Source organism: Xenopus laevis, chromosome 2S (assembly GCF_017654675.1).
Source record: "Xenopus laevis strain J_2021 chromosome 2S, Xenopus_laevis_v10.1, whole genome shotgun sequence".
Lineage (NCBI taxonomy): Eukaryota > Metazoa > Chordata > Amphibia > Anura > Pipidae > Xenopus > Xenopus laevis.
The window spans coordinates 130,289,191-130,314,251 of record NC_054374.1 but is presented as its reverse complement, the minus strand read 5'-3'; the positions used below and the strand labels follow the sequence as shown (position 1 = coordinate 130,314,251).

The following is a 25,061-nucleotide window of genomic DNA, read 5'->3' as shown; positions in this document are numbered from 1 at the left end:
CAACAGCAGTGATAAGACTGCTCTGTGTGCTGCAGGCCTTACAACGATCAATGTCATGCAAATAAATTGAGATATCTTTACTTACCGCTCCAGTGCTGCCGAGCGATAGGTGTCCCAGCTGTTGAGTCAGAGGTCCCATCATGGAAGCAGGCTGGATGGAAATAGCATGGTCCATAGTGGGAGTAAGGACAGTTCCCTGACAAAGAGTGCAAGTTCGTGGGCAACAGCACACACAATTATACCACTACTCATGGAGGAATGGATTTCTGTTAGGGACCTATGAGCTGCATGTACACCCCAGACATTTACATGACAGGGATCATGTCTGGGCTAAATAATACTTTAAGCTTGTCGTACAAATCCCACAAGTACATTGTATGAAAATGGCACCTGTAGTGTTTTTCAGAAAAATACCCAGAAAACGTTTTGCCCGCTGTCTTTGACTACAATGTAAATCCACCACACCGCTGGTACAGGGGTATTTCAACCCAAAAGTAAACATTTCAGCAGAAGATGGTAAACAGTGTGTGCATGAGGCTACTGCTTTAGAGCTAATAACATAAAACAGTGTGTAAATTGCTGTACGTCCGCATATGCAAATTAAGGGCAGGGAGGGAAATACAAGGAAGTAAAGAATGTTTTTCCTTCCCACCCCTAATTTGCACATGCAAATTAGGATTTGGATTTGGTTCAGTATTCGTCTGAATCTTTTGCGAGGATTCGAGGGTTCGGCCGAATCCAAAATAGTGGATTTGGTGCATCCCTACAATGAATAGGGAATTGATTTTATCAGTTAATCATCAAGCTGATACACAAAGTCTGTGTTTGTCAGATGAATCTGTGCATGGGGTTATATTACATTTACATTAGGAATGGGTAAAATGAAGGGCCTTCAGAGAACAAGAGCTGATGCTCAGAATAAGATACCAGGAGATGCAGAAACACATTATGGTAATGCAATATTGCACTTTATGCAGTTTTGTCTGTTATCTCCAGCATGGAGAGGATTCCTCACAGACCAGTTCCTACTAGAATAACCAGAGGAAGCATTTGTGTGTTATCAATTAAAAACAAATTGTGCTTGAGCCATACTTGTGGGTAATGCTCAACAATCATTATTATAGGACCTATGATATTTGCCTGCATTTTGACACTGAGCCATCATTAGTAAGGCTGTTGAAAACACATTCAAAGTCATATGTGACATGAAGTTAAAGCACCAGTAACATCAATTTAAAAAAAAAAAAAAAAAATTTGTTAGTATACAACAAAAAACCCACAAAGACAAATTGAACTTTGAAATCGCTAAGTCTTTATTAAGAAACTCTGCTTGCGCTCCTCTTCAGATGAGACGATTCATTGTGCACCACTCGATTTCTCCTCCCTGAAATCGAGATAGCCAGGGAGGAGAATTTGAGTGCCACATGATGGATCATCGCCCTGCTGCCTTTTCAGAAGAGGAACGCAATCGGAGTTTCGGTAAGTTATTTCTTAATAAAAACTTTGCGATTTTAAAGTTTAATTTGGTCTTGGTGTTTTTTTTTTTCAATCTATACTAATGAATTTTTTTAAAAAAAAATGTTGATGTTACTGGTCCTTTAAATAAGCAAAAACAGAGAATATGGATAAATAGGGTAAAGGATGATGATTATAAGTTGAAATGGTTACTCACTGTAGGCTGCATGAGGTAAGATTGATGAGGCATCCAGGAAGGATTGTGAACCTTCAAAAAAAAACAAAAAAAAACAAAAAAAAACAAAACAAATATTAATAGCAATATAATATTTAGATAGCTTTACATATGATACCTGCATAAATATATCACCCATCTATGATACCTGCATAAATATATCATCCATCTATGATTGTAAGTGCACTTGCGGTCTTGCAAATTTCCCTGTGCAAAAAAATCCCATTTATTAAAGCTACTTGCATCAAATGGTGGTCCTTGCACTTCCATACAGTTGTCTTCAGGGCTGCTAAGTCTGTTCAACCTTCTAGTCCTAATTAAATACAGTGTGACCGCAGATGCAAGGGGAACCTAACATTTTTAGTGTAATTGCATTCAATTTTAGTGCGAGTGCAACTGTGTAGCTTTTGATGCACTGGCCTCAATACATCACAATCTGTGGTGCAATTATTGAGACTGGACTTTAACTTTTTACATGGCAAGTGAGGGTCGTAAATGAACCCTAATTGTTACATAGTTGGGTTAAAAAAGAGACCAAGGTCAATCATTATATAGCATATAAGTGTGTGTGTGAGAATACACACACATAAATACACACACAATACCTATATTAATTAACTGTAGATCTTAATAGCCTTGGATATTATGCTTGTCTAAGAAATCATCATAGCTACTTAAAGGCATTTACAGAATCAGCCATCATCCGGCAGTGCATTCCACAACCTCACTGTCATCAATGTGAAGAATCACCTACACTGCTTCAACTGAAAGTTCTGTTCCTCAAGTCTAAACCGGCATCCTGTTTTGATCTTTTCTATGGGAAAAAGGTCCCTGCTATCTATCTTTAATAATATCCTCTAATGTACTTGTGAAGAGTATTGACTTCCTGATGGTGAATCTATGCTTTCATGTTATTAGCAAATGGATAGATTTATAATTTACCTGATAAGAAGATACAGGTGACGGCAGGTAGGGAGATAGAGCCGCCTGAGCTATCACCCGATTTGGGGCAATACTGTATGGGGCAGTGTAGAACCTTCAAACACAATGAAACATATGGTTATATTACAGTAGATTTTCCAAAGAAAATGCTTTTGGGTCACTGGACTTATGAACCAGAGATCAGAGTTTATATGTCAGATATAAAAAGAATATGGCAAAGGAAAGATACCGTTGCTTAGCAGTGTCTGCGATATTTAAATATTGAAAGTGAGTTCTTACCCATTCTGCAACGCTGTTGTAGGGTCATATGTCAAGGTCATGCCACCCTTCAGAGGGACAGAAAAAGTCATATGACAATTCATAATCTCCTTGACATACTGTATAATAGTAATGCACACAAATGCCCACAAGCCAGCCCTACACCACCCTTTGGCAAGTGAAAAATTAGCATCATTTAACATCATGAAAATGCCTGATGAAGAGATACAGTAGAATGGTACTTTGGTTAAAGTGTTACAATACTACTGCCACTATTATACAGTAGTATACAGATAGAGGGGACCCATCTTTAAAAGACAGGGATTGATATACACACACACCATAAAAAAGCATGAGGAAAAAAAATCACAGATTATGTAGATTGATTACCGTTTCTCCCTCTCTCCCCCAGCCACGACCATTTTGAATGTACTTTCCCTGGGTTTGCCTCTTTTTCTGTCCACCATCTGCAAACTTACAAAGTAATGGTTCCTGGGGAGCTATAAAAAAACAAGCAAACAAGCCTTTTTTATCAAGATATGTACTGTATAGCTGTGTACAAATATGCATTTATTCAATCACAACTGTAATATACGTGTTTTAAAAATTGAAAGACTGCTTTTACAAAAGTAGTTACAAGGGGCAATTTATCTTAAGTTCTACCTTGTGTACAATCAAACAGAGGAAGCATTAAAGGAACAGTATCACCAAAAATAAAAGTGTGTTAAAGTAATGAAAATATAATGTACTGTTGTGGTACACTGGTACAGCTGTCATGGTTATAGTTTATATAAACAAGCTGCTGTGTAGCCATGGGACAGCCATTCAAAGCTGAAAAAGGAGAAACAGCAGATAACAGAATCAATGGGATTCTTTAGAACGTATCTGTTATCTACTGTGTATCCTGTGCTTGAATAGCTGCCCCATGCCTACACAGCAGCTTGTTCATATAAACTATAGTAGTGTTTCTGAAGCAAACACTATTTTTTATCAGTGCAGGACAATAGTACATTATATTGCCATGCCATTAAAACACTTTCATTTTTTGGTGTTACTGTGCCTTTAAGCAGTGCAGGGGAGCAAGACACAAAGCAGAGTAATAGCATTAGGGATGCACCAAATCCATTTTTTTTGGATTTGGTTGAATCCCAAATCTATCCAAATCCTGATTTCTAATTGCATATGCAAATAAATAGAATATTACGTAGAAATACAGCAGACAAAGCTTATGGCCTGTTGTCTACAGAAGCAGGATGAAACTAAGGATGTCAAAGACTATGTACTGGGGTTATTTATTATAAGTCAGTGATTCCCAACGAGTAAACTTTTTTTTTGGCTCCTGGGTTAAAAAAAAAAGTGATGGAGATCCTTAGCAGTGATAAGTCTAAAAGAACTGAACATGTCACTCATCTGAGCGAGTTGAACTGAAGAAGTTGCTTATATGAGGGGAACACTGTATTACTTGCTTGGAACATTACATCCTAGAGATTCCATTTCCCAGAGACTGGCAAAAAAAACCAATCAGTTTCTTATCCCCTCGTTCATCCTTACCTGGAACCCCAGGAGGAGTCTTGATATATTTCCCATTAAAGTGACTAATCACAGCTTCACATTTCTCTGTGGATTCCATTCTAGAAACAAGAAAGCAATCATTTTCTAAATATAACTGGCCACAATCTACTCCAGAGAACACTTGTTTTTTTTTAGGGAATATCAGCCTGACCACAAGTACCAGAAACCCACCACTTTGTATATTGACCTGTGTATTTGTGTATCTGTGCATAAAATAATTCAAACCTTATCTAGAAAGGCAACATACTATTTACGTGTTACTTTAACCAAATATGTCTATTTTTTTGCATTATAAACCACAATGAATAATTTGGATAATCTCCAACACTACAACACTAAGTTTTTTATATGTAAAAAGAACTGTTAACTCACACCATTTAATTTCACACCCGACACACTTGTGTACTGTGGACACATATAGGTGGTTTATGATTAAAGGATTACTGTGTGAAACCAGAAGTGGGGTACACTGCGTCTTCCCCCTAGGTGGCACTACATACAAGTGTGAAGTTTTGACCAATCAACAATAAAAATATATTAAAAGAGTGGAATAGAGATGCAGCCATTCGAGATAGCTGCTAAAAAGTTTTAATCCTTTTATAGAAAAAAGTGACAACATTTTGTTTACACCCACCATTTATCGCACCCATCAAATCTGTGGCCCTTTTTGGTCATGAACATGCACATAACTGAGTGAGTTCAAAAACACCCAAATAGTGAAAAAAAAGCATACCAACTCTGGAGACATCAGTTCTAGTGAACACAAAAAAATATTTGTACATAGGATATGAGTGTGGAATAACACCTGGAAAGCTAAAGGCCTACGGAGAATAAAAGTACCCATTCTTTATTGGGAGACACACAAACAAAAGGGGTTATTTGCATACTTGCAACGCACATTGCATGAACCTAAGGTAATTACTAAAGTACCATAATGTTTTCCCATTCACACATGGGAAAAGAGCAGGAAACTAGTCCCTGTTGCATTACACTGAAACTGTTTGCTCCAAACCCCTGTGATGTTAATGTATATGTATATGTTGAGCCCACTTAAAATATTTATTCTGTACAGGCCATTCTAAAGATTAAGGGGCATATTTACTTAAGGGTGAAAAGAAAGTTATTGGCAACATACAGTCCTACTGTCACCTCAAGCATATTTACCTTGCAAAGCCGACCCCTCGGCTGGTCCCACTGGCATCACGTAGGATACGAGTGGAAATAACCTGCCCAAATGACTTCAGCAAGGACTCCAGCTCCTGCTCATCCATACTGACCGGCAAGTTGGAAATGTACAAGTTTGTGGGGTCCTGCTCTTGTTGCTATTAAAACAAATAAACTCAGATTTAAAATAAGGAACTATGTGGCTCATTTCCTACTGGCATTCAACGAGGGGTTATATATAGCTACAGCATTTCCACTGGGTCATACCAAGCGTGTACACGTTTCTGTCCCTGCATGAGTCCGCATCTCAGGACACAGTATGTAGTCCATGGTAAGGGTTTAGAAAACATTACAACTAATGTTATCCAATGTATTTGTTAAAGGTGAACTATTGTGCAGTTTAAAATGTACTAAAGATTATCTTGATTATTTAAATCAGGGATCCCCAACCTTTTGTACCCATGAGCAACATTGAGAAGTTAAAGGAGGTGAGGAGCAACACTAGCATGAAAAATGTTTTTGGGGTGCCAAATAAGTGCTGTGATCGGCCATTTGTAGCCCCATGTGGATTGTAAACCTACATTGAGGCTCTGTTTGGCAGTGCACCTGGTTTTTATACAACCAAAACTTGCCTCCAAGCCTCAAATTCAAAAATAATCTCCTGCTTTGAGGCCACTGGGAGCAACATCCAAGGGGTTGGAGAGCAACATGTTGCTCACGAGCTACTGGTTGGAGATCACCGATTTAAATGGTATAATCAGAAGTCATATTTCAAAAGTCCCTTGTTTCCATGAACTGAAGATCACATTAAACATTCAGTTACAATAGTTCCCCTTAACTGCCTTACATCATTTGCTCTATAGTAGTGTTTCCAAACCTCATTCTCTGGAGACCTAAATATATGAATTGGCTGGGAAACATGTACATTTGTTTATAATCCATTAATGCCATTTTATTTACTATTGCCTATTGTGAGAACCACATCCCCACTTATTCAATATTTAATCCAAATGAATATAGGCCTTGAGCTGAACATATATCTTTAGCCTATTGTTTTAATCAGGACAATTTCTTAAGCTAAACGCTGAAGCTACTCCGTGTTTGGTTTTTGCACTATTTAGCTGAGGAAATAACAAAACCCATAGATTTTATTATGCTTAAATGTGCTCATGTTGAACAAAGGATATACTGCCCCTTTCAGTATCACTGCTCTGTAAGTAATAAATATGCTCAAGAAAAAGGACAAAAATATAGAACTTGGTTAGTGCTCTGAAGAATGGAAACTGTACATCTAAGACAATGAGCCTTCAATCTTGTGAGGAAAATGCAACCATTCACTGGTCATCAGTAAAAAAAAAAAACTGCTAAGTGCCACAATGCAGTAGGGATACACCAGATCAAGGATTTGGTTAAATCCCAGGACTTTTTGCAGGATTTCCATTGGCTGACACTAAAGTGGTTTGTTGGACTAAATCAGGACTTTGAAAGCCATGTGAAGCTCTGGAAAATTAAATGCAAACACTTTTTGTTCAAAGTTATTTTTCTCAAAGATAATTATGCAAACTAAAGATGGCCATACACGGGCAGATAAAGCTGCAGATATCGGTCCTTAAGGGAGCTAGCACACGGGCAGATTCGGGGAGATTTAGTCTCCTGGCGACTAATCGCTTCTTCTGTGGGGCGACAATCTCCCGAACTGCCTTCCGCCTGCTATAATGAGAAAATGCCAGCGCCAATGTACGAGGAAACTTCGGGCGGCTTCGGAAGCGCCACTAGTGCATTGGCCCTGGTGTTTCTCATTATAGCAGGCGGAAAGCAGTTCTGGGAGATTGTCGCCCCCGCAGAAGAGGCAATTAGTTGCCAGGCAACTAAATCTCCCCGAATCTGCTAAAGCCCTTAGACCAATTCTGCAATTTATATGCCCGTGTATAGGGGCTTCCGACGGGTCTTCCCAATCAAAATCTGGCCACGATATCGATCCGGAAGGTTTAATTTTTCCCTAGGGCAGAATGTTCGGGTTACCCTGATATAGCCCTGCCATTTGTGGGCATAATGGTGAAAGATCCGCTTGTTTGGCTATTTCACCAGAAGAACGGATCTCTTCATGTATGGCCATCTTAACATTCAGATTCAATGTGGGATTCAGGCGAGTCTTTTGGGGACAATTCGCCATGTGGCATAATACAAAGATTCTACATTCTGTGACTTACGCCTCTAATTTCCTGCAAAATTGTGTACCGTACAAGGGCAATGTAACAGGATAGTGAGAACATGTACATACAAATACAGAAAATAACTGAAGCCAGCTTCGGGTACCACATGGCAATGAAAAGATAAGTACATCTGTAATCAAAGTATTTGTGTGGTTATGCTAAGAATATACACAATTGAATTCAATCTTCACAGAATTTCTGACTTACAATGGATTGTTGGCTGCCTGTGAGCTTGGCACTGAGTTTAGTGCCCTCTGAAGGACCAAAGCAGCTGGAGTAATTAATATATAGACACACTGACACCCACTCATTATCAAGTTCCAAACTAAATGAATATCTACTCTTGCACTGTATGAATGACACTTTACATTTCTCACATCATTTTACTTTCTCCAACATGATAAAATGCTGCCTGTTGATTTGATTTGAAATGTCTATTTTTTTTTTTTTTTTTTGTAAATTTGCCTATATTGATCCAAGAGTGCCCAGTGTGTGGCCTCAAGGAAATGGTTTGGTGTCATGAAAATCGTATGCATCCAATGTAATAAGTTTTTCTGGCCAGTGATAGCAAGTTAAAAAGCAAAACAACCAGATTTGTGCAATTTATTACATAATGTGTGCCAAAGGGTTGTAGGCTCACTTGGACTTAACAGGGATCTTTTGTGTTCTGGTTCTGATTGTGAATAATTGTTTTTAAAGGCTTTATCATTTTTATTTACATAAACAATTGTACACATGGCACTTAGTCCAGTCTCTTTATGATATTCCCATCGACTACCAAGACTGAATCATGTGTTCATAAACTACTTAACAACCAGTTCTATCAACCATCAACCAGAAGGATCTCTACAGAACAAGAATGATGTCAATCTTTAACTGGATGTCCTTGGCTATAAATCATAACTGCTCTGTATGACCTTGCTTGTGGAGTTGCATTCGCTTCCTAAAAAGATTGTCAAAAGGCTTTACTGATTGGGTCACGGTCCTGGATATTATCTAATGCAAGTCCACGTTTGCAACTTTAGATAGGAAATAAAAATATTACCATTTTTTTACACGCATGCAAGTACAAAGCCCTACCACATTACAAAAACAAGACAGAGCTGAATAATGTACTTTGAAATGGGATTAAACTTCCATGTATCTATAGTTACCTACATGTCTAAATGTATGTGTGGAGAGATTGCTAGTCACCTTTGCCATCTGGGCTTGCACGCCGCTTGCTTTTAGAGCTGTTACTGCCTTCTGGGCTGCTCCAGGGCTATCAAAATCCACAAACCCATATCCTACAAAAAAAAGAACAATATGATATTAATCATTTCGTTTTACTTTATTAAACAAATGGTTTTCTTTTTCCTTTTTTTTATTAAAGCAGTTTTGGTTCAATCACAACATTTCCGTGGGCCTCCATTTTGCTCAATTACCTGGTAACCCAACCACTAATACTAGACATGCATGGAATGCCTGGAATTCGGATTTTTCTGAGCCTTCTCTTATGACCTGATAAGAGCAGCTCCCCCTAGATTTATTAAGGCAAACCATTAAATAACAGGTTCCTGACCTTCAAAAATTGTCTTAAAATATAACTGATTGAGGGCAATGTTTATCCCTGTTTCTAAAACATTAAATGATGCAATAGTAACTGTATTGCACACTCAGGCTTGGACCCAAACACAAACACATCAACCCATTATATAGGTTAAAAGAAGTGCAACAAGTGCTGCTATTATACATGGTTATACCCTTACAGACATTGTCACCCAGTAGGGTGGATTAAACCTTACTGCCAAGCATTACTGTATCTATGGTACCTCCGGGGCAGTTTGAATGGACAATGCTTGCATTGTCGGTTACATGTATCTGTTACACATATATAAGGTAAAAGCAAACCAAAAAATTCAAACTGCCATGTTTCAGGGTAGCAGGATAATATAATTAAATGTGTTTCTAAGGCAGACAAGACTAAGCTTGTCTCCATGAAGAGCCCCAGTGGCTGTAGAATCTCAAATTTATGTCAGTAGAGATACTTGTTGCTAAATGGTACATGTCAAGAAGCTACAGAGTCTCGGTGAACACAGTGATCCCCAACCAGTGGCTAGTGGACATGTTGCTTACCAGGCCCTTGTATGTTGCTCCCAGTGGCCTCAACGCAGGTGCTTATTTTTAAATTCCTGACTTGGAGGCAAGTTCTGGTTGCATAAATCCAGATGCACTTCCAAACAGAGCCTCCTGTAGGCTGCCAGTCCACATAGTGACTAACAAATAGCCAATAAGAGCACTTTTTATGCAACACCCAGGAACATTTTTCATGCTTGCCTTTTTTACATCTGAATGTGGCTCATGGGTAAAAAAAAGCTTGGGGACCCCCGAACAGACCGATTCCCAACCCTAAATGCATTGTTCTGTAGCTTTCTGTTCAATCCATCAATATCAGGTAGTGTAGTAGATGACAATAGAAGAAATATCACTAACTTGGACTGGTAATGATTCCTAATTTCTTGTTGCAAAAACATAAAATATAAAACGAACACAAAACCAATACAAGTACAACCTGTTCATTTGGCCCCAAGATAAATAAGTGAATTGTTTGCAATTCCATCACATACATGGATGCCCCAATTGAACCAGTTCACCAGTACAGTTCATGTATATGTTAGAAATAAAATGTAATTTTAAAAACCAAAATGAAATAGAATATTTCATTTTTAAAGTCTATCTCTTGTCCTGAAAAGTAATGGAATGACCAACTACTTGAAAAAGTAATGGCAAAGGCCTATAGAGCAAACACATATGATTACTCACCTTTACATTTGTTAGTTGTCTTGTCTAAAATAGCCTTGGTAGAGACAATCTTTCCATACCTAGAAAACACAATAAGAAGTTTGGAGAATATTGGAGCTGTTGAGTAGTTATGGTGACGAAGCACTAAAAAGCAGACAATGATCCAAATGAAACAAAAATTCAGGCACCAACCAGAGCAGTTGAAAAGAATAACTGCAATGAATTATTATGGCAGGCGGCAGACTGTTTGCACTACTGGGCAGTGACCTGAAACAACTCCCAAACTTCCATGGCTTCTGGGAAAAGTAGAAGAAAAAGTGCTTGATGTGCTTTAGCCCAAGTAAGCAAATACTATGCAATTATGGGAATGTTGCACAGTTACATGATCAGAATCCTAAATAGCAAAGAGAATTCTGAAGCTGGCCATAGATGCAAAGATTTTTAAAAGATATTTTCCTTATCGTGAGGCTACGATTATCTTGAAACGATTAAATGTACGATTTGTACATCAACTAAAAAGACAATTTCAATTGATATTGCCAGAAAAACTGAGGGTAGCTGCCTGCTTGGCCCTGCAAACATAGATAGATTGCACTGGGACCGATAAAATCGTAAGATGCACGATCGTTTGATTCCCACTAACCTCACGATAATTTGACTGATTGGTCGGATTGCACTGAAATCAATCTTTCACCAACGAAAGATCTTTGCGTCTATGGGGACCTTTAGTCACAACAGATATCTGTGCTAGAAATACATGCAATGCATGACTACAACATGGTACAACATCAAACAGAAGCACAAATATATATATAAAAAAAGAAAAAATAGTAAGGGAAGATAACAGGCTCGATATGCCTACAAGAATAGTAAAGCACAGAATAGCATGTCAACCTGATTTTATAGGCTGTTACCATGCATACCTCCCAACTGTCCCAGTTTTCGCGGGAGAGTCACGATTTTAAAAGATCAACCCACAGTCGCGGATTGTTACTGAAATGTCCAGACTTTCTCTTTGATCTCCTGCACTGAACAGCCAGAAAAAGATACAAAGTTTCTAACTTAATTGGCTTTTGGCAGAGAGCCCAGAATATGAGCAGGATGGACTTTTGTAACAATTTAAGATAAGCAAAGAAGCAATTGTAACTATTTAAGATAAGCATTTCTCTTGGGGAAACTGTGACTTGCAGCTTACAGGGCATTTCACATTCATTAGCAAAACTGTAATATTACATAAAAACCACAGAAATGTGTTCAAACTTTCATTACTTGCCGAATTTTTTAAAATTAACATGGTAATTAGAGGATGTGGCCACAAAAATGGGCGTGGTCAAAAAATCTTTTTGTCCCTCTTTCTATTTCCAAAATGTTGGGAGGTATGTTTTAGGCGTATCATCAATACGCGTTCCCAGTAAGATGGCCAGTCTCACAGTTTATGAAGTTGTACTCCCTGTACCACTCGTGTTGTTGGCACAGGACAACTAACAAATTAGATCATTGGGTCACGCAAACTATGGCATTAACAGGTTAACATATTCCCTTACATATATTTGTAGAAACAAGCAGTTGTTGGTGGTTCATTAATGCTCTATACCTGCACAACTCAAGGCTGTTAGAGATCAACAATGAACAGCAAGAACATGCTGAATAGGTTGTTTTGTCTATACTCTATAGGCTTCCCAAGGTCATAGTTACAGGCTGAAAGAATTGGGGAAGTGTCATGGATACAGCTGAAGCTAAATAAAACGTTTTGTAAGATTCTAAAATGTATTTCCACACTTTTTATTCCAATAAAAATTTTAATCATAGACACTGGTGCTAACTAACATCACTGATGCATCACTGCAGTAATGAGCAGCAAACATTCACTACGGATGGCTGTAGAGTCTAGAATCGCGAATACATGCCTTAATTTTGTATTGCATTGGTAACACTGCACATTCTATACAAATCGAAACATGAAGAAAAATTGATCAAATTTGTGTTATTCCTTTACAGAAAGTGAAGAAAAGGTGTTCCAAAAAAATAGCATTGTCTGTATTCTTTACAAACTCAAACGTTCACTGTATAAACTGAAAAATGTTTCAAGTTTTTGCTTTTCTTTGAATCACTGAGCTAATATTTAGTTGTATAATCAGTGTTTCTGAGAACTGCTGCACATCTGTGTTGCATGGAGTCCACCAACTTCTGGCACCTGTTACATTCCACAATTCTTCTGCATTTCTTGCTTTTGCCTCAGAAACATCATTTTTGATTTCACCCCACAAGTTTTCTATTGGATTAAGGTCCTGGGATTGGGCTGGTCACTCCATAACATCAATCTTGTTGGTCTGGAACCAAGATGTTGCTCATTTACTGGGGTTGTTGGGGTCGATATCTTGTTGAAACTCCCATTTCAAGAGCATTTCCTCTTCTGCATAAGGAAAACATGACCTCCTCAAGTATTTTGATGTATTGAAACTGATCCATGATCCCTGGTATGTGATAAATAGGCCCAACACCATAGTATGAGAAACATTCCCATATCATGATGCTTGTGCCACCTTGTTCCACTGTCTTCACACTGTACTGTGGCTTGAATTCAGTGTTTGGGGGTCGTCTGACAAACTGTCTGCGGCCCCTAGACCCAAAAAGAACAATCTTGCTTTCATCAGTCATTAGGCCAGTCAATGTGTTCTTTGGCAAATTGTAAGCTCTTCAGCACGTCTTTTCTTATTCCAACAATGGGACTTTAGGGGGCTTCTTGCCGATAGCTTGGCTTCATATAGGCGTCTTCTAATTGTAACAGTATCACAGCTAACTTTAGACCTTCTTTGATTTTCCTGTAGCTGATCATTGGCTGAGTCTTTGCCATTTTGGCTATTCATCTATGTATTTGAACGGTAGTTTTTAACTTTCTTCCATATTCAGGCTTTGGTTGCCATTTTGAAGCATTTGAGATCATTTTAGCTGAGCAGCCTATTATTTGCTGCACTTCTTTATAAAAGTTTTCAGCAACGTGCATGTCATGACTGTTGGGTCTGCTGGTTTTCTATTACTCTACTACACCTACTACTAAATTATTTGCCATGTAAAAATATAATTTCTACCGAAAACAGTGATTGATCAGGTTAAATAATATAGCATACCAGAAATTGTAGCATGGTGGTCAAAACACCCTTCCCATTCGACGTCGTTTCACATTCAATATTTCTGAATTGTTTTGGTGCAGGGTGTTTATTCTCCTTTAATATTACAGGGCAAAGGTTTCAATGAGAAATAGATCTGATTTGTTCCTAGTAGACCTATCGACCAGACAGAATTTCCATTTTGGACATGAAAGAGGCAAGCAGTTGCACAGTTGCTTTACAGTATTACCGCCTAAAAGGTATAAAATGCTATTTTATAAGGTAACTTTTTCCCTCCAGCTAGAAATAATCCCTCAGTCAGTCCCTGATTTATGCAGCGCAATCGCTGATACATGTTTCTGTGTACAATTGAAAGCAATAGGAGCATAAATTAGGATTATTATTTCGAATATTCGGGCATGTTCAAGGGAAGAAGGCGCAAACAAGATGAAGGTTTGCTATTACTATGAAGCTGAGGTCTGGACTTCCTTTCAGACCAGTGCACAGGCTAGACATCTGGAAACTGCCAGGGAATGTATTAGGAACTATGGGATCTTTACGCCCCCAGCATGCCCCACCACTCCCAGTTTATGCAAGGAGGAGGGAAATACAAGTGAAGTGGCCAACCCACACTAGGTCAGCGGCACAATCTGCTTTAGGGGATTTGTTTTCACTGTGGAACTCATCCAGTGTTGTTTTTTATCAGCACCAAGATGTCACCATAGAATCCTGTGACCTTATGCTAGTATGGGTCGCCGCAATGTGATTTTTTCCCCCACTATACTGATGCTTTTAAATATTAAAATGTACTAACCAAATGCTCCGATAGGTCTTTATTTTGTTGTCCCTTCTTCCCTAGGAGACCAAGTGACCCATAGAGCTAAGAATAGCCACAGCCGATAACCGCTTCCCACCCATCTCCCTCTTCCCACACACAGCCTAGAGAGGAGGATAAGAGCAGCTCTGAGATGCTTACACCCTTATGTGTTTCAGCCAATCCTACAATGAGTTAATCTGCTGCATGGTTTTGGCTATATTCAGTTACGAAAGGATTAACTTTAGTCTTCCCCTTCCTACAACTCCCAGCCCCCACCTCCTCCCAACCATTTACTGACACTAGACAGGAAATAACTCAGCTGGGCAGATTCTGTTGCAAATAAAACGCAACTGCGCTACGGACTTGGGAGTTGCAAGCCGGACTTCAGCAGTTAGCTCTTCAGCACACCAGTGCCTTGCTACAGTCAACCTGCACACATTTAAAACTGTTTTGATTGAATCTGAACAATCAGATTGAGCAGCAGTGTTTAAAGGCACAATAATGGCATTGTTGTGTGACTTGAAGAAACTGGGAAGGCAAGTTTAACGGAAGAGTTGAGCAACATGGCACAGTGTAACTCAACTGCGACAGTGTAGTCCAAGTGAAACACCCTGAGACACTATGGGGCAAATTCAATAACCTCCGAAAATTCGCCAGCAACGGCTTCGCTCACATTGCCACAGTTCGACAGGCGAAAATTTGCCTAGACAAAGCTAATTTACTTAAATCCGAAGTTGCGTCCAAGGTGCCGAACGATGACGAAGTTTTGCTAACGTTAATTCGGCAAGCAAAGCGAAGCGCTAACGTTGGCTAATTTGCATATGGCGGGAAGTTAAAGTTGAATGGACGTATATGTTGCAGCAAATACATTACACTACACAAGCCTGGGAACCTTAAAGGGATCCTGTCATCGGAAAACATGTTTTTTTTCAAAACACATCAGTTAATAGTGCTACTCCAGCAGAATTCTGCACTGAAATCCATTTCTCAAAAGAGCAAACAGATTTTTTTATATTCAATTTTGAAATCTGAAATGGGGCTTGACATTTTGTCAATTTCCCAGCTGCCCCTGGTCATGTGACTTGTCCCTGCACTTTAGGAGAGAAATGCTTTCTGGCAGGCTGCTGTATTTCCTTCTCAATGTAACTGAAGGAGTCTCAGTGGGACATGGGTTTTTACTATTGAGTGTTGTTCTTAGATCTACCAGGCAGCTGTTATCTTGTGTTAGGGAGCTGTTATCTGGTTACCTTCCCATTGTTCTTTTGTTTGGCTGCTGGGGGGAAAAGGGAGGGGGTGATATCACTTCAACTTGCAGTACAGCAGTAAAGAGTGATTGAAGTTTATCAGATGACTTGGGGCAGCTGGGAAATTGACAAAATGTCCTAGCCCCATGTCAGATTTCTAAACTGAATATAAAAAAAAATCTGTTTGCTCTTTTGAGAAATGGATTTCAGTGCAGAATTCTGCTGGAGCAGCACCATTAACTGATGCATTTTGAAAAAAAAATTTTTTTTCCCATGACAGTATCCCTTTAATAAAATAAAATAGAGTTGTTATAATGCCATACACAAGAGCCCAATGTATAGTTTATGTGCCATATGTTAGGAAATGTAGGGGGGAAGCCGGGTACCCTAAAAAAAATTACGATCTTTTGCAGCCTATCACCCTGAAAAACTGAAAAGTCGCCAGCAATTTTTAGGACTTAGAACATTTTTCAACTATTTTATTTATCTACTCTATTGTACTTCGCCTGGTCTGAGGTGGCGAAGGCAAGTCTGGCGTAAGTTCAGTAAAATCTGCATCTTAGTGAATTTGCGTAGTTACGTCCATTTGCCACTGGCGTTAGAGTGCGAAGTAGCGCTAGCGTCTATCTCCTTCGCTAGCCAATTCACGCCTGCGCCCGTTACTAAATCTGCGGAGTCCTGAAATTATGTCACATTGGAGAATTTTCGCTAACGTTAGACACTTTGCCCTTTAGTGAATTTCCCCCTATCTTCCTGAATCTGAAGGGATTCCATGCAATTCCTGGGTGCCCCTGCGAGCATGCAGGTACAATTTTCTATAAAAAACTCAACTTGCATAGAAAACAGGGGTCTACCTATCACAGTACCTTGCATAACTATTCACTGTGTTTTTAAAGGAAAAGAGTAGTATCAAAATCTTAAGACCCCCCTCCTTCAGTCATTATAAGCTCTTACCAATACCCCAGGCAAGTGCTCCATTTCACTTAAAATTCCATTGGCCGGAGGAGCTCATTCACCACTATCTTAGTTTGCTTTTTTCTTTGGAGCTGAGTAGTAGCGTGGAAAAGCATAAGCATCACTAGCCCGAATCAGAACAAAGATGGAAGAAGCTGAATAAGATGGCAACGTTGAGCTTCTACAGAAAAACCCAGTGCAGTTTTTAGCAAACAGGAGTACCAGCCCAGGGTATCAGATAAGCCATTATAATCACCAGCGAATATTGGGACGAAAATGTGAAAGCAGGCATTTTCGGGCCAACCTCTCCTCCGCTGGGTGTGCCTGTATGACAGAGAAAGATGTGAGTATCAACAGAACTGGGACAGCGAGCAGATTCGCCTGCAAAAAATAAAAGACACAGGCTGAGAGCAGCAGAGCCAATACTTTGTGTTCCCTCAGCCTTACAGTGAAATAACACTACTGTTTCCCCTAGTGAGAATAATGTCCAGTGATAACAATGGAGCAAAATGGATAGATTCCCTTTTTTGCAGGATTAACTTCAGTGTTACAATAAAAAATATTCTATATTCTGCACCTATAATACAGGTATCGGATCTGTTACCCGAAAACCAGTTATCCAGAAAGCTGCGAATTATGTAAAGGCTGTCTCCATTTTATTCAAATAATTCAAATTTTTAAAAATGATATCCCTTTTTCTCTGTAATAATAAAACAGTAGCTTGTACTTTATCCCAACTAAGATATAATTAATCCTTATTGGAAGCAAAACCAGCCCATTGGGTTTATTTAATGTTTACATGATTTTCTAGTGGACTTAAGTCAGGAGTGCCCATACTTTACTAATGTGAGGTCTACTTTTAGCGATGTTGTCCCATTAGGATCTACTTTACATCCATAAAATAATTGTTAACATTCTGTTTCATGGAAAATATTAAATATTAATTGATGAGAAAATGTATATTTCTATATTTAACAAACAACCTTTCCTTCTGTAACTTTGACATAATAAATATCTGAATGAAAAGAATGACGAGCCTTATTGTTGACAGTGTCTTGAGATCTACTGACCACCAGCTAAAGGTCTACTGGAAGATCCCTATCTAGCTTTTGGGCACCCTGACTTAAAGAGATACTGACAACAGAAAATAACCTTTTTTTATATCTATCATAACATGGTCTTTGAATGCTATTTATAATTTTGCCATAAAAGTATTTGCCTGATGCTTTTACATTACCTTTCTTACCTCCATGTTCCTCTATGAGGGGGCTGCCATATTTGTGCAGCAGTAGTCCGTTAGCATAAGAAACTATAACTGACAGGTTGAGTAAGGACAGTCAGGTTGGCAAAACAGTCAAGTTTAGGAAATTCAAGTGACAATTACTTGCAAATAAAAGCAGAACTATCCGCGAAAAACCATCAACATGATCTATAGGCAACTTTTAGGGGCAGATTTATCAACGGTCGAAGTGAATTCGAGGGAATTTTCGAAGTAACAAAATTCGAAATTCAAAGTAATTTTTGGAAACTTCGACCATCGAATAGGATACTACGACTTCGAATTTACTTCGATTCTAAGTAAAAATCGTTCGAATATTCGACCATTCGATAATCAAAGTACTGTCTCTTTAAAAAAAACTTCGACTTCAATACTTCGCCAAATTAAACCTGCCGAAATGCTATGTTAGCCTATGGGGACCTTCTACAGAACTTTTTGAAGTCTAAGTAAATATCGTTCGATTGTACGATAAAATCGTTTGAATCGTTCGATTCAAAGTATTTAATAGTTAGATTTTACTTTGATCGTTCGTTGGCCAAATTCGATGAAAAAAAGTTCGAATTCGATATTCAAATTCAAAGTATTTTAATTCGATGGTCGAATTTCGAAGTATTTTTAACTTCAAAATTCGACCCTTGATTAATCTGCCCCTTAATGTAGATTAATGGTCTGAAAAGTATCACGTTTTGGTATCAAGATCCAAATTACAGAAAGATGTGTTATCCGGACAATCCTAGGTCCCTAACATTCTGTATAACAGGTCCATTACCTGTACGATATGTATTTTTTTGTTAACTAAATTGAGAATGTAGAAATGTCAAAGATGGTGGATTCCTACAGTTCAAGGAACAGGAACATCAAAAAAAATTTTAAAAAAAATTCATTCATAAGAAATAACTTACCGAAACTCCACTTCCGCTCCTCTTCAGAAAAGGCGATATGGTGACCATCCATAGTGCAGCGCTGGATTTCTCCTCCCTGGCTATCTCTCCTATTGTACTGACAGCAGGAAAAGCGGCCCGGCTGGATGAAGAGCTGAAGTGCCCGGTGTGTGGCTCCTTCTCCATTATCCTCCCCTGCTCCCACAGCCTGTGCCTATCCTGTGTGCCCGGAACATCCTTGTGCAGAGCCGGCACGCCTAGGGGGAGATCTTGCAGGGACTCAGCCTCCAATCCCCTGGCAGCCCAGGAAGCCCACGCTCATCACCCGAACACATTGGATTTTGGTCTGAGTCTCATAGGACTCCAGCGTCTCCAGACAGGTTGTTATGAGTCCCTGCGGCCTCATCACCCACAGGGACTTCATCACCGGCTTCTCGTGCCTGCACTGGGCCACCAAGCACGGACAGCATGAACTCCTGGCCCCAGGACATACAGGGGCTCATGGGTGCTCTGCCCAATGGAAGTGAAGAAGAGGAAGGGGGAGGGAATGCGGGGTCGGGCCGCTGGCTGCTCTTTAGGGTCATCCCCTCCCAACTCATTGTACAGCGACTCTCTCAGCTGCCGGAGGATCAGCAGGTGGAGGGACCCGGTGGCGGAGGCAGTAGAACAGATATGTATAGGAAGGGCTCTGGGGTAAAGGGCAAGCCAAGACTCAAAAAGATCCGATTTAGGAATCAGATTATCCATAACAACCTGTCTTCTGGAGTCCTATGAGACTCAGACCCAAATTCAATGTGTTCGGGTGATGAGCGCGGGCTTCCTGGGCTGCCAGGGGATTGGAGGCTGAGTCCCTGCAAGATCTCCCCCAAGGCGCGCCGGCTCTGCACAAGGATGTTCCGGCCACACAGGATAGGCGCAGGGGAGGATAATGGAGAAGGAGCCACACACCGGGCACTTCAGCTCTTCATCCAGCTGGGCCGCTTTTCCTGCTGTCCGTACAATATGAGAGATAGCCAGGGAGGAGAAATCCAGCGCTGCAGTATGGATGGTCACCATATCGCCTTTTCTGAAGAGAAGCGGAAGTGGAGTTTCGGTAAGTTATTTCTTAATAAAGGCTTTGCAATTTTAAATTTTAATTTGTCTTGGTGTTTTTTTTTTCGTTGTATTCTAACTAATTTTTTTAAAATTTTTTTTGATGTTACTGTTCCTTTAAGGTGGCCATAGAGGTAACAATTACGATATTTCTTGGAAAAGATCTTTCCAAGAAAGATTGTTTGTTTCAATACACACATGTAGAGCTGAATCGTCAGATATACAGGTAGAAACAATAAAATTCTACCTGTATCTGATTATTTAGCACTAACAATGGCCGATGTTTGGGAGCCGTTCAAAATTTTCCGTCCAGCACGATCGACCAGCCGACCAATATTCAAGTCTTCTGCCAATATCGGTTGGCTCTTTTCCCACTATACACGCACAGAATATTGTACGAAAATTAGTTTCATATGATATTATCTGTGCGTCTACCTTTAGGGTCAGGGCACACGCTCAGATTCGGGGAGATTAGTTGCCTGGCGACAAATCTCCTTTTCTTCGGGGCAACTAATCTGCCTGAATTGCCTCCCGCCGGCTAGAATGTAAATCGCCGCGGGATGGCACTCGGAGTGATCCGCGACTAATCTCCCCAAATCTGAGCTTGTGCCCTCACCCAAATTTTTGTTTAGGACAAGAGAACAAATACACAACACACGAGGACTAGGTTCATGAGACCTCTATCATATGGTATAAGAGAACAGAAGAAAGTGCAACATTTGTTAACTGGATCTGCTGTATCTCTCATACACATTTTAGCAAAAATATATTGCAGCTTCATGCAAACAACATTCCCTCAGTCTGTGGGCGACATGTGCAGATCTCCTTGGGGCTCAGGGGATGTGCACTGCATTCCTAGGCCGGGGTGAAATGAGGTTACGAGTCAGAAGCAAACTCTCCTTCCTCGGCTCCACCCTCATTTCACTTTCTTACGTATGTATTTATCTGCAATTCAACGGCTCTCATACTCGCCGCTCTGTGCTGCCATTAGAGTTTATGCAGTGGCGCAGATCTCTTCATGAACAAATCAATGTCATGCCCAACCACCAGATTGTTTACATATATTCCTTCCTATATATATATGCCTTATGATTTCAAATAAGTTATCAGATCAAACTTGGAACTGTTTCAGATGTTTGCTGTATTCCAGTTAAATGTTTTATGTGTTTAAAAACTTAAAGTGTCACGGATATATATCTGCTCCCATTCAGTCCACTAATTATAATGTCGTAGTGGTCGGCAACAATCTTGTATGTTTTGTTGCACAGTTTTATGTCGAAGACAGGGAAAAGATAAAATATGCCGACTATGTGGTGTAACCCTAAGGCTGTTAGAAACTCACCGGTACCCAGACGGCTTTCAGCTGAGATGGCCTGCAGAAGGCGGGCATGAAAATACAAAAAGATAAGAGCCTGATTGTAGGAGTATTCATCGATCGGGAGTCCACATCTGATTACTGCCTTAATTAAGCCAAAGAGACTCGCCCCAGTCCACAGGCAATCATATGCAAAAATTCCTATATCAAAAGATATCTGTCCCAAGGCTTTGCTCTACACGTTTCGCACCTTACGGCGCTTAGTCATAGGTGTCTCTGTTCTATGTTCTATTTTTTTACTGAAGAACAAAGCCTTAGGACAGATATTTTTTGATATAGGAATTTTTGCACCTGATTGTAGGAGGACATTTTCATACGAAATACTGTCAGGACAGCAGTGAAAAATTAATCGTTCTAATAAAGAACTTAGAATTAATAATGAAACAGAAAAAGATAAGCAAGGTTAGTAAAGCCATAGCAAACAAAACAAGGTTATTTAAAGGGATACTGTCACAGGAAACCATTGTTTGTTTTTTGTTTTTTTTTTAAAGATGCATCAGTTAATAGTGCTGCTCCAGCAGACTTCTGCACTGAAATACGTTTTTCAAAGGAGCAAACTGATTTTTATTTTTATATTTAATCTTGAAATCTGACATGGGGCTAGTCATATTGTCAGTTTCCCAGGTGCCACCAGTCATGTGACTTGTGCTCTGATAAACTTCACCATACCTCCCAACATTTTGGAAGTAAAAAGAGGGCCAAAAAATTTTTCCGCATGTAGCGCTGCGAAAAATTTTGACCACGCCCCTTTCTGTGGCCACACACCCCTAATTATGTTCATTTTACAAAATTTGGCAGGTTGTGAAGTTTGAAAACATTTCTCCTTATCTAAACTGTTTTTTTGTGTCTCAAATTTGTTGCAAAGTATCTTATTTGCACCTGTTAGCTGTTCTGTGCTCTCTGCTAAAAGCCAATTAAGTTAGAAACTTTGTTTCCTTTTCTGGCTGTTCAGTGCAGAGAAAATAGGGACTTTCCTGTACAAATGAGGGACTGCGGGTTGAGCTGTCAAAAGAGGGACCGTCCCTCCGAAAAAGGGACAGTTGGGAGGTATGACTTCACTCTTTACTGCTGCACTGCAAGTAAGAGTGATACCACCCCCACCCAGCAGCCCTTCAGCAGAACATGGGAAGGTAACCAGATAACAGCAATATGGTAGATATAAGAACAACACTCAATAGTAAAAATCCAGGTGCCACTGCGACTCCTTAAGTAACATTGAGAAGGAAAAACAATAGCCTGTCAGAAAGCAGTTCCATAGTGCAGCACTGGCTCTTACCGAAAGCACATGGCCAGGCAAAATGACACGAGATGGCTGCCTACACACCAATATTACAACTAAAAAAAAAATACACTTGGTTTTATATGGCAGAGTGAATTATTTGAAGTGTAAACAGTGTAATTTGGGAATAAAAACGAATCATGACAGAATCACTTTAAATATATAACTGAATGAAAGGAATCTCTCTTCTGTACAGGATTAGAGAAATTGGAAAAAGAATAAAAAGGGGACACCGTGTTGTGACAGTATCCCTCTTACGCGAACAAGGAGCCCTTGGCCTTCTAATGGCAACTCTAAATATAAACAGTAGAGAGAGTGAAATCACATGGTTCTTCTAAGCCTTTGCTTTCCCAGTGTGTTATGAAATTCCATACTGCAACAGCTCACTGGAGTACTTAGATTCCTAGAACTGCCCAAGCCCTGCAGCTCAGTAAGTGCTATTTAAATCAAACAGAAATCCCTTCATAAATCTGTTTAGGGAGACCGGCAGCTTAGTAGAGCCATGTTTCCAGCACATTTAACTGGTACAGTTCAACCACATGAGAACTTGAGCAGAATATCACACCTGTATAATATAATATATATAAATTTAATTAATCGAACAATATGAGATACAGGTTTAATAAAGGATTAGTTCTGTGCCTTGTGTCGAAGACTGGGCAAAAATTTTGTGCATCTCAGGGAACTCCAAACTCTATAAATAGATGTGCAGATTATAGCCTATGTCAAACAAATGATCCTCTGTGCCAATCTTCTGACCTGCAACTAACCATTCAAATATAAAGTAGTAAAGAGAACAAATCACACAATACTGCTTGTTAACAGACAGCAATTGCATGAAAGTTCAACAAATAGTAGTGACAATCTCCCATTGATATCGTCAGATAGACAATACATGTAGAGATATTATTGGTAGCCAATATGTCTTTTAACCGGTCTGATCGATTTAACCAATTGCAATGGTACCAAAAATGTCGGGACACTCCACATTCGTTCAGAAAATCTTCATTTCATACAATGGTATCTTTGCATCTATGGCCAGCTTTATGGAGAATAATTTTTCCCTGTATCAAATTACCCCTTTAGGGCATTGATCCCCAACCAGTGGCTTGTGAGCAACATGTTGCTCTCCAACCCCTTGGATGTTGCTCCCAGTGGCCTCAAAGCAGGTGCTTATATTATGAATTCCAGGCTTGGAGGCAAGTTTTGGTTACATAAAAACCAGATGTACTGCCAAATAGAGTCTCCTGTAGGCTGCCATTCCTTATAGGGGCTACCAATCACAGCCCATATTTGGCAGCCCCATGAACTTTTTGCATGCTTGTGTTGATCTCCGACTTATTTGTACATTTAAATGTGGCTCACAGGTAAAAAAAAAATGTTGGGCACCCCTGCCACAAGAGCAGATTCGGGAAGATTAGTCGCCCCAGCGACAAATTGCCTCTTCTTCGGGGCAACAATGAAACTTGGTTGACTTTGGAAAACGAAGCGTCGTGTGTGCTTTGCCGCAGTTAGGGGAGATTGTCACCCCGAAGAAGAGGCGATTTGTCGCTGGGGCGACTAATCTCCCCGAATCTGCTCGTGTGGACTAACCCTAAACTGGAAATACAAAGTGCTGCATATGTTTTACCACTGGGGATTTACATTATAGGTAGAGAAGCTTTTGGAGGAGATGTGTTTGCCTGCAGAACAGGAGATTAATCGCGGGAGACTGATCTTGTGTTCCATTAAAAAGGATACTGGGCACTGGCACCAATGTAACTAAAAATAAATATATATCACTTTTAAGTTAACATTTGAGTTTAAATTAACTTTTACTATGTTATAGAATGAGCAACTGCTGTCTTGCGTATTATATCTGGAATACTTTCAAGGCTATAGCAGTATTCTACACATACAACTGAGGCCTTCGCGTGTATATAGAAATGAAAATATTAAAGATTAAAGGCTTTGGCAAGTAACCAGCATCTAAATTTATATGACTAGTATTTTTTTCTTATTCCTGTACCCTTTCTGCATAAACAACATTCAGGAGACTGTGTTAATTATTATTTAAGGGAAAGTATAGTCTAACTACATATTTATCCAACGAGGATAAGTCATTTGTCAAATATATACTAATCTATGTGAGATTTTGTCAGAGACATATAATATTATTATAAGATGTATGGGACCTATTATTCAGAATTATTTTCGGATAAGGAATCTTTCCTGTAATTTGCATCTCTGCACCTTATGTCTGCTGAAATTATTCAATCATTAAATAAACCTAATAAGATGGTTTCCCACCAATAAGTATTAATTATATCTTCGTTGGGATCAAGTACAAGGTACCGTTTTGCTATTACAGAGCAAAAGGAATAATTTTAATCAAATTTTTATAAATGAAGTCTATGGGAGATGGCCTTCCCAT

General features: G+C 39.4%; 1 protein-coding gene across 9 annotated transcripts in view; it reads right to left on the bottom strand.

The window, feature by feature from the left end:
- rbms2.S (RNA binding motif single stranded interacting protein 2 S homeolog) overlaps window positions 1-25,061 on the bottom strand; it is a 71,837-nt gene that overhangs the window by 3,550 nt on the left and 43,226 nt on the right. For 5 of the 9 annotated variants that reach the window (XM_018250045.2, XM_018250046.2, XM_018250040.2 and 2 more), the window contains exons 3-11: window positions 10,642-10,700; window positions 8,998-9,125; window positions 5,627-5,784; window positions 4,442-4,521; window positions 3,281-3,390; window positions 2,912-2,958; window positions 2,633-2,726; window positions 1,673-1,723; window positions 86-196 (exon numbers count right to left, since the gene is read on the bottom strand). In XM_018250045.2, coding sequence (XP_018105534.1) covers window positions 86-196; window positions 1,673-1,723; window positions 2,633-2,726; window positions 2,912-2,958; window positions 3,281-3,390; window positions 4,442-4,521; window positions 5,627-5,784; window positions 8,998-9,125; window positions 10,642-10,700 — 838 coding nt within the window. The remainder of the gene's footprint in view (window positions 1-85; window positions 197-1,672; window positions 1,724-2,632; window positions 2,727-2,911; window positions 2,959-3,280; window positions 3,391-4,441; window positions 4,522-5,626; window positions 5,785-8,997; window positions 9,126-10,641; window positions 10,701-25,061) is intronic. The other 4 variants (XM_018250048.2, XM_018250042.2, XM_018250041.2 and 1 more) reach the window with 3 other exon arrangements.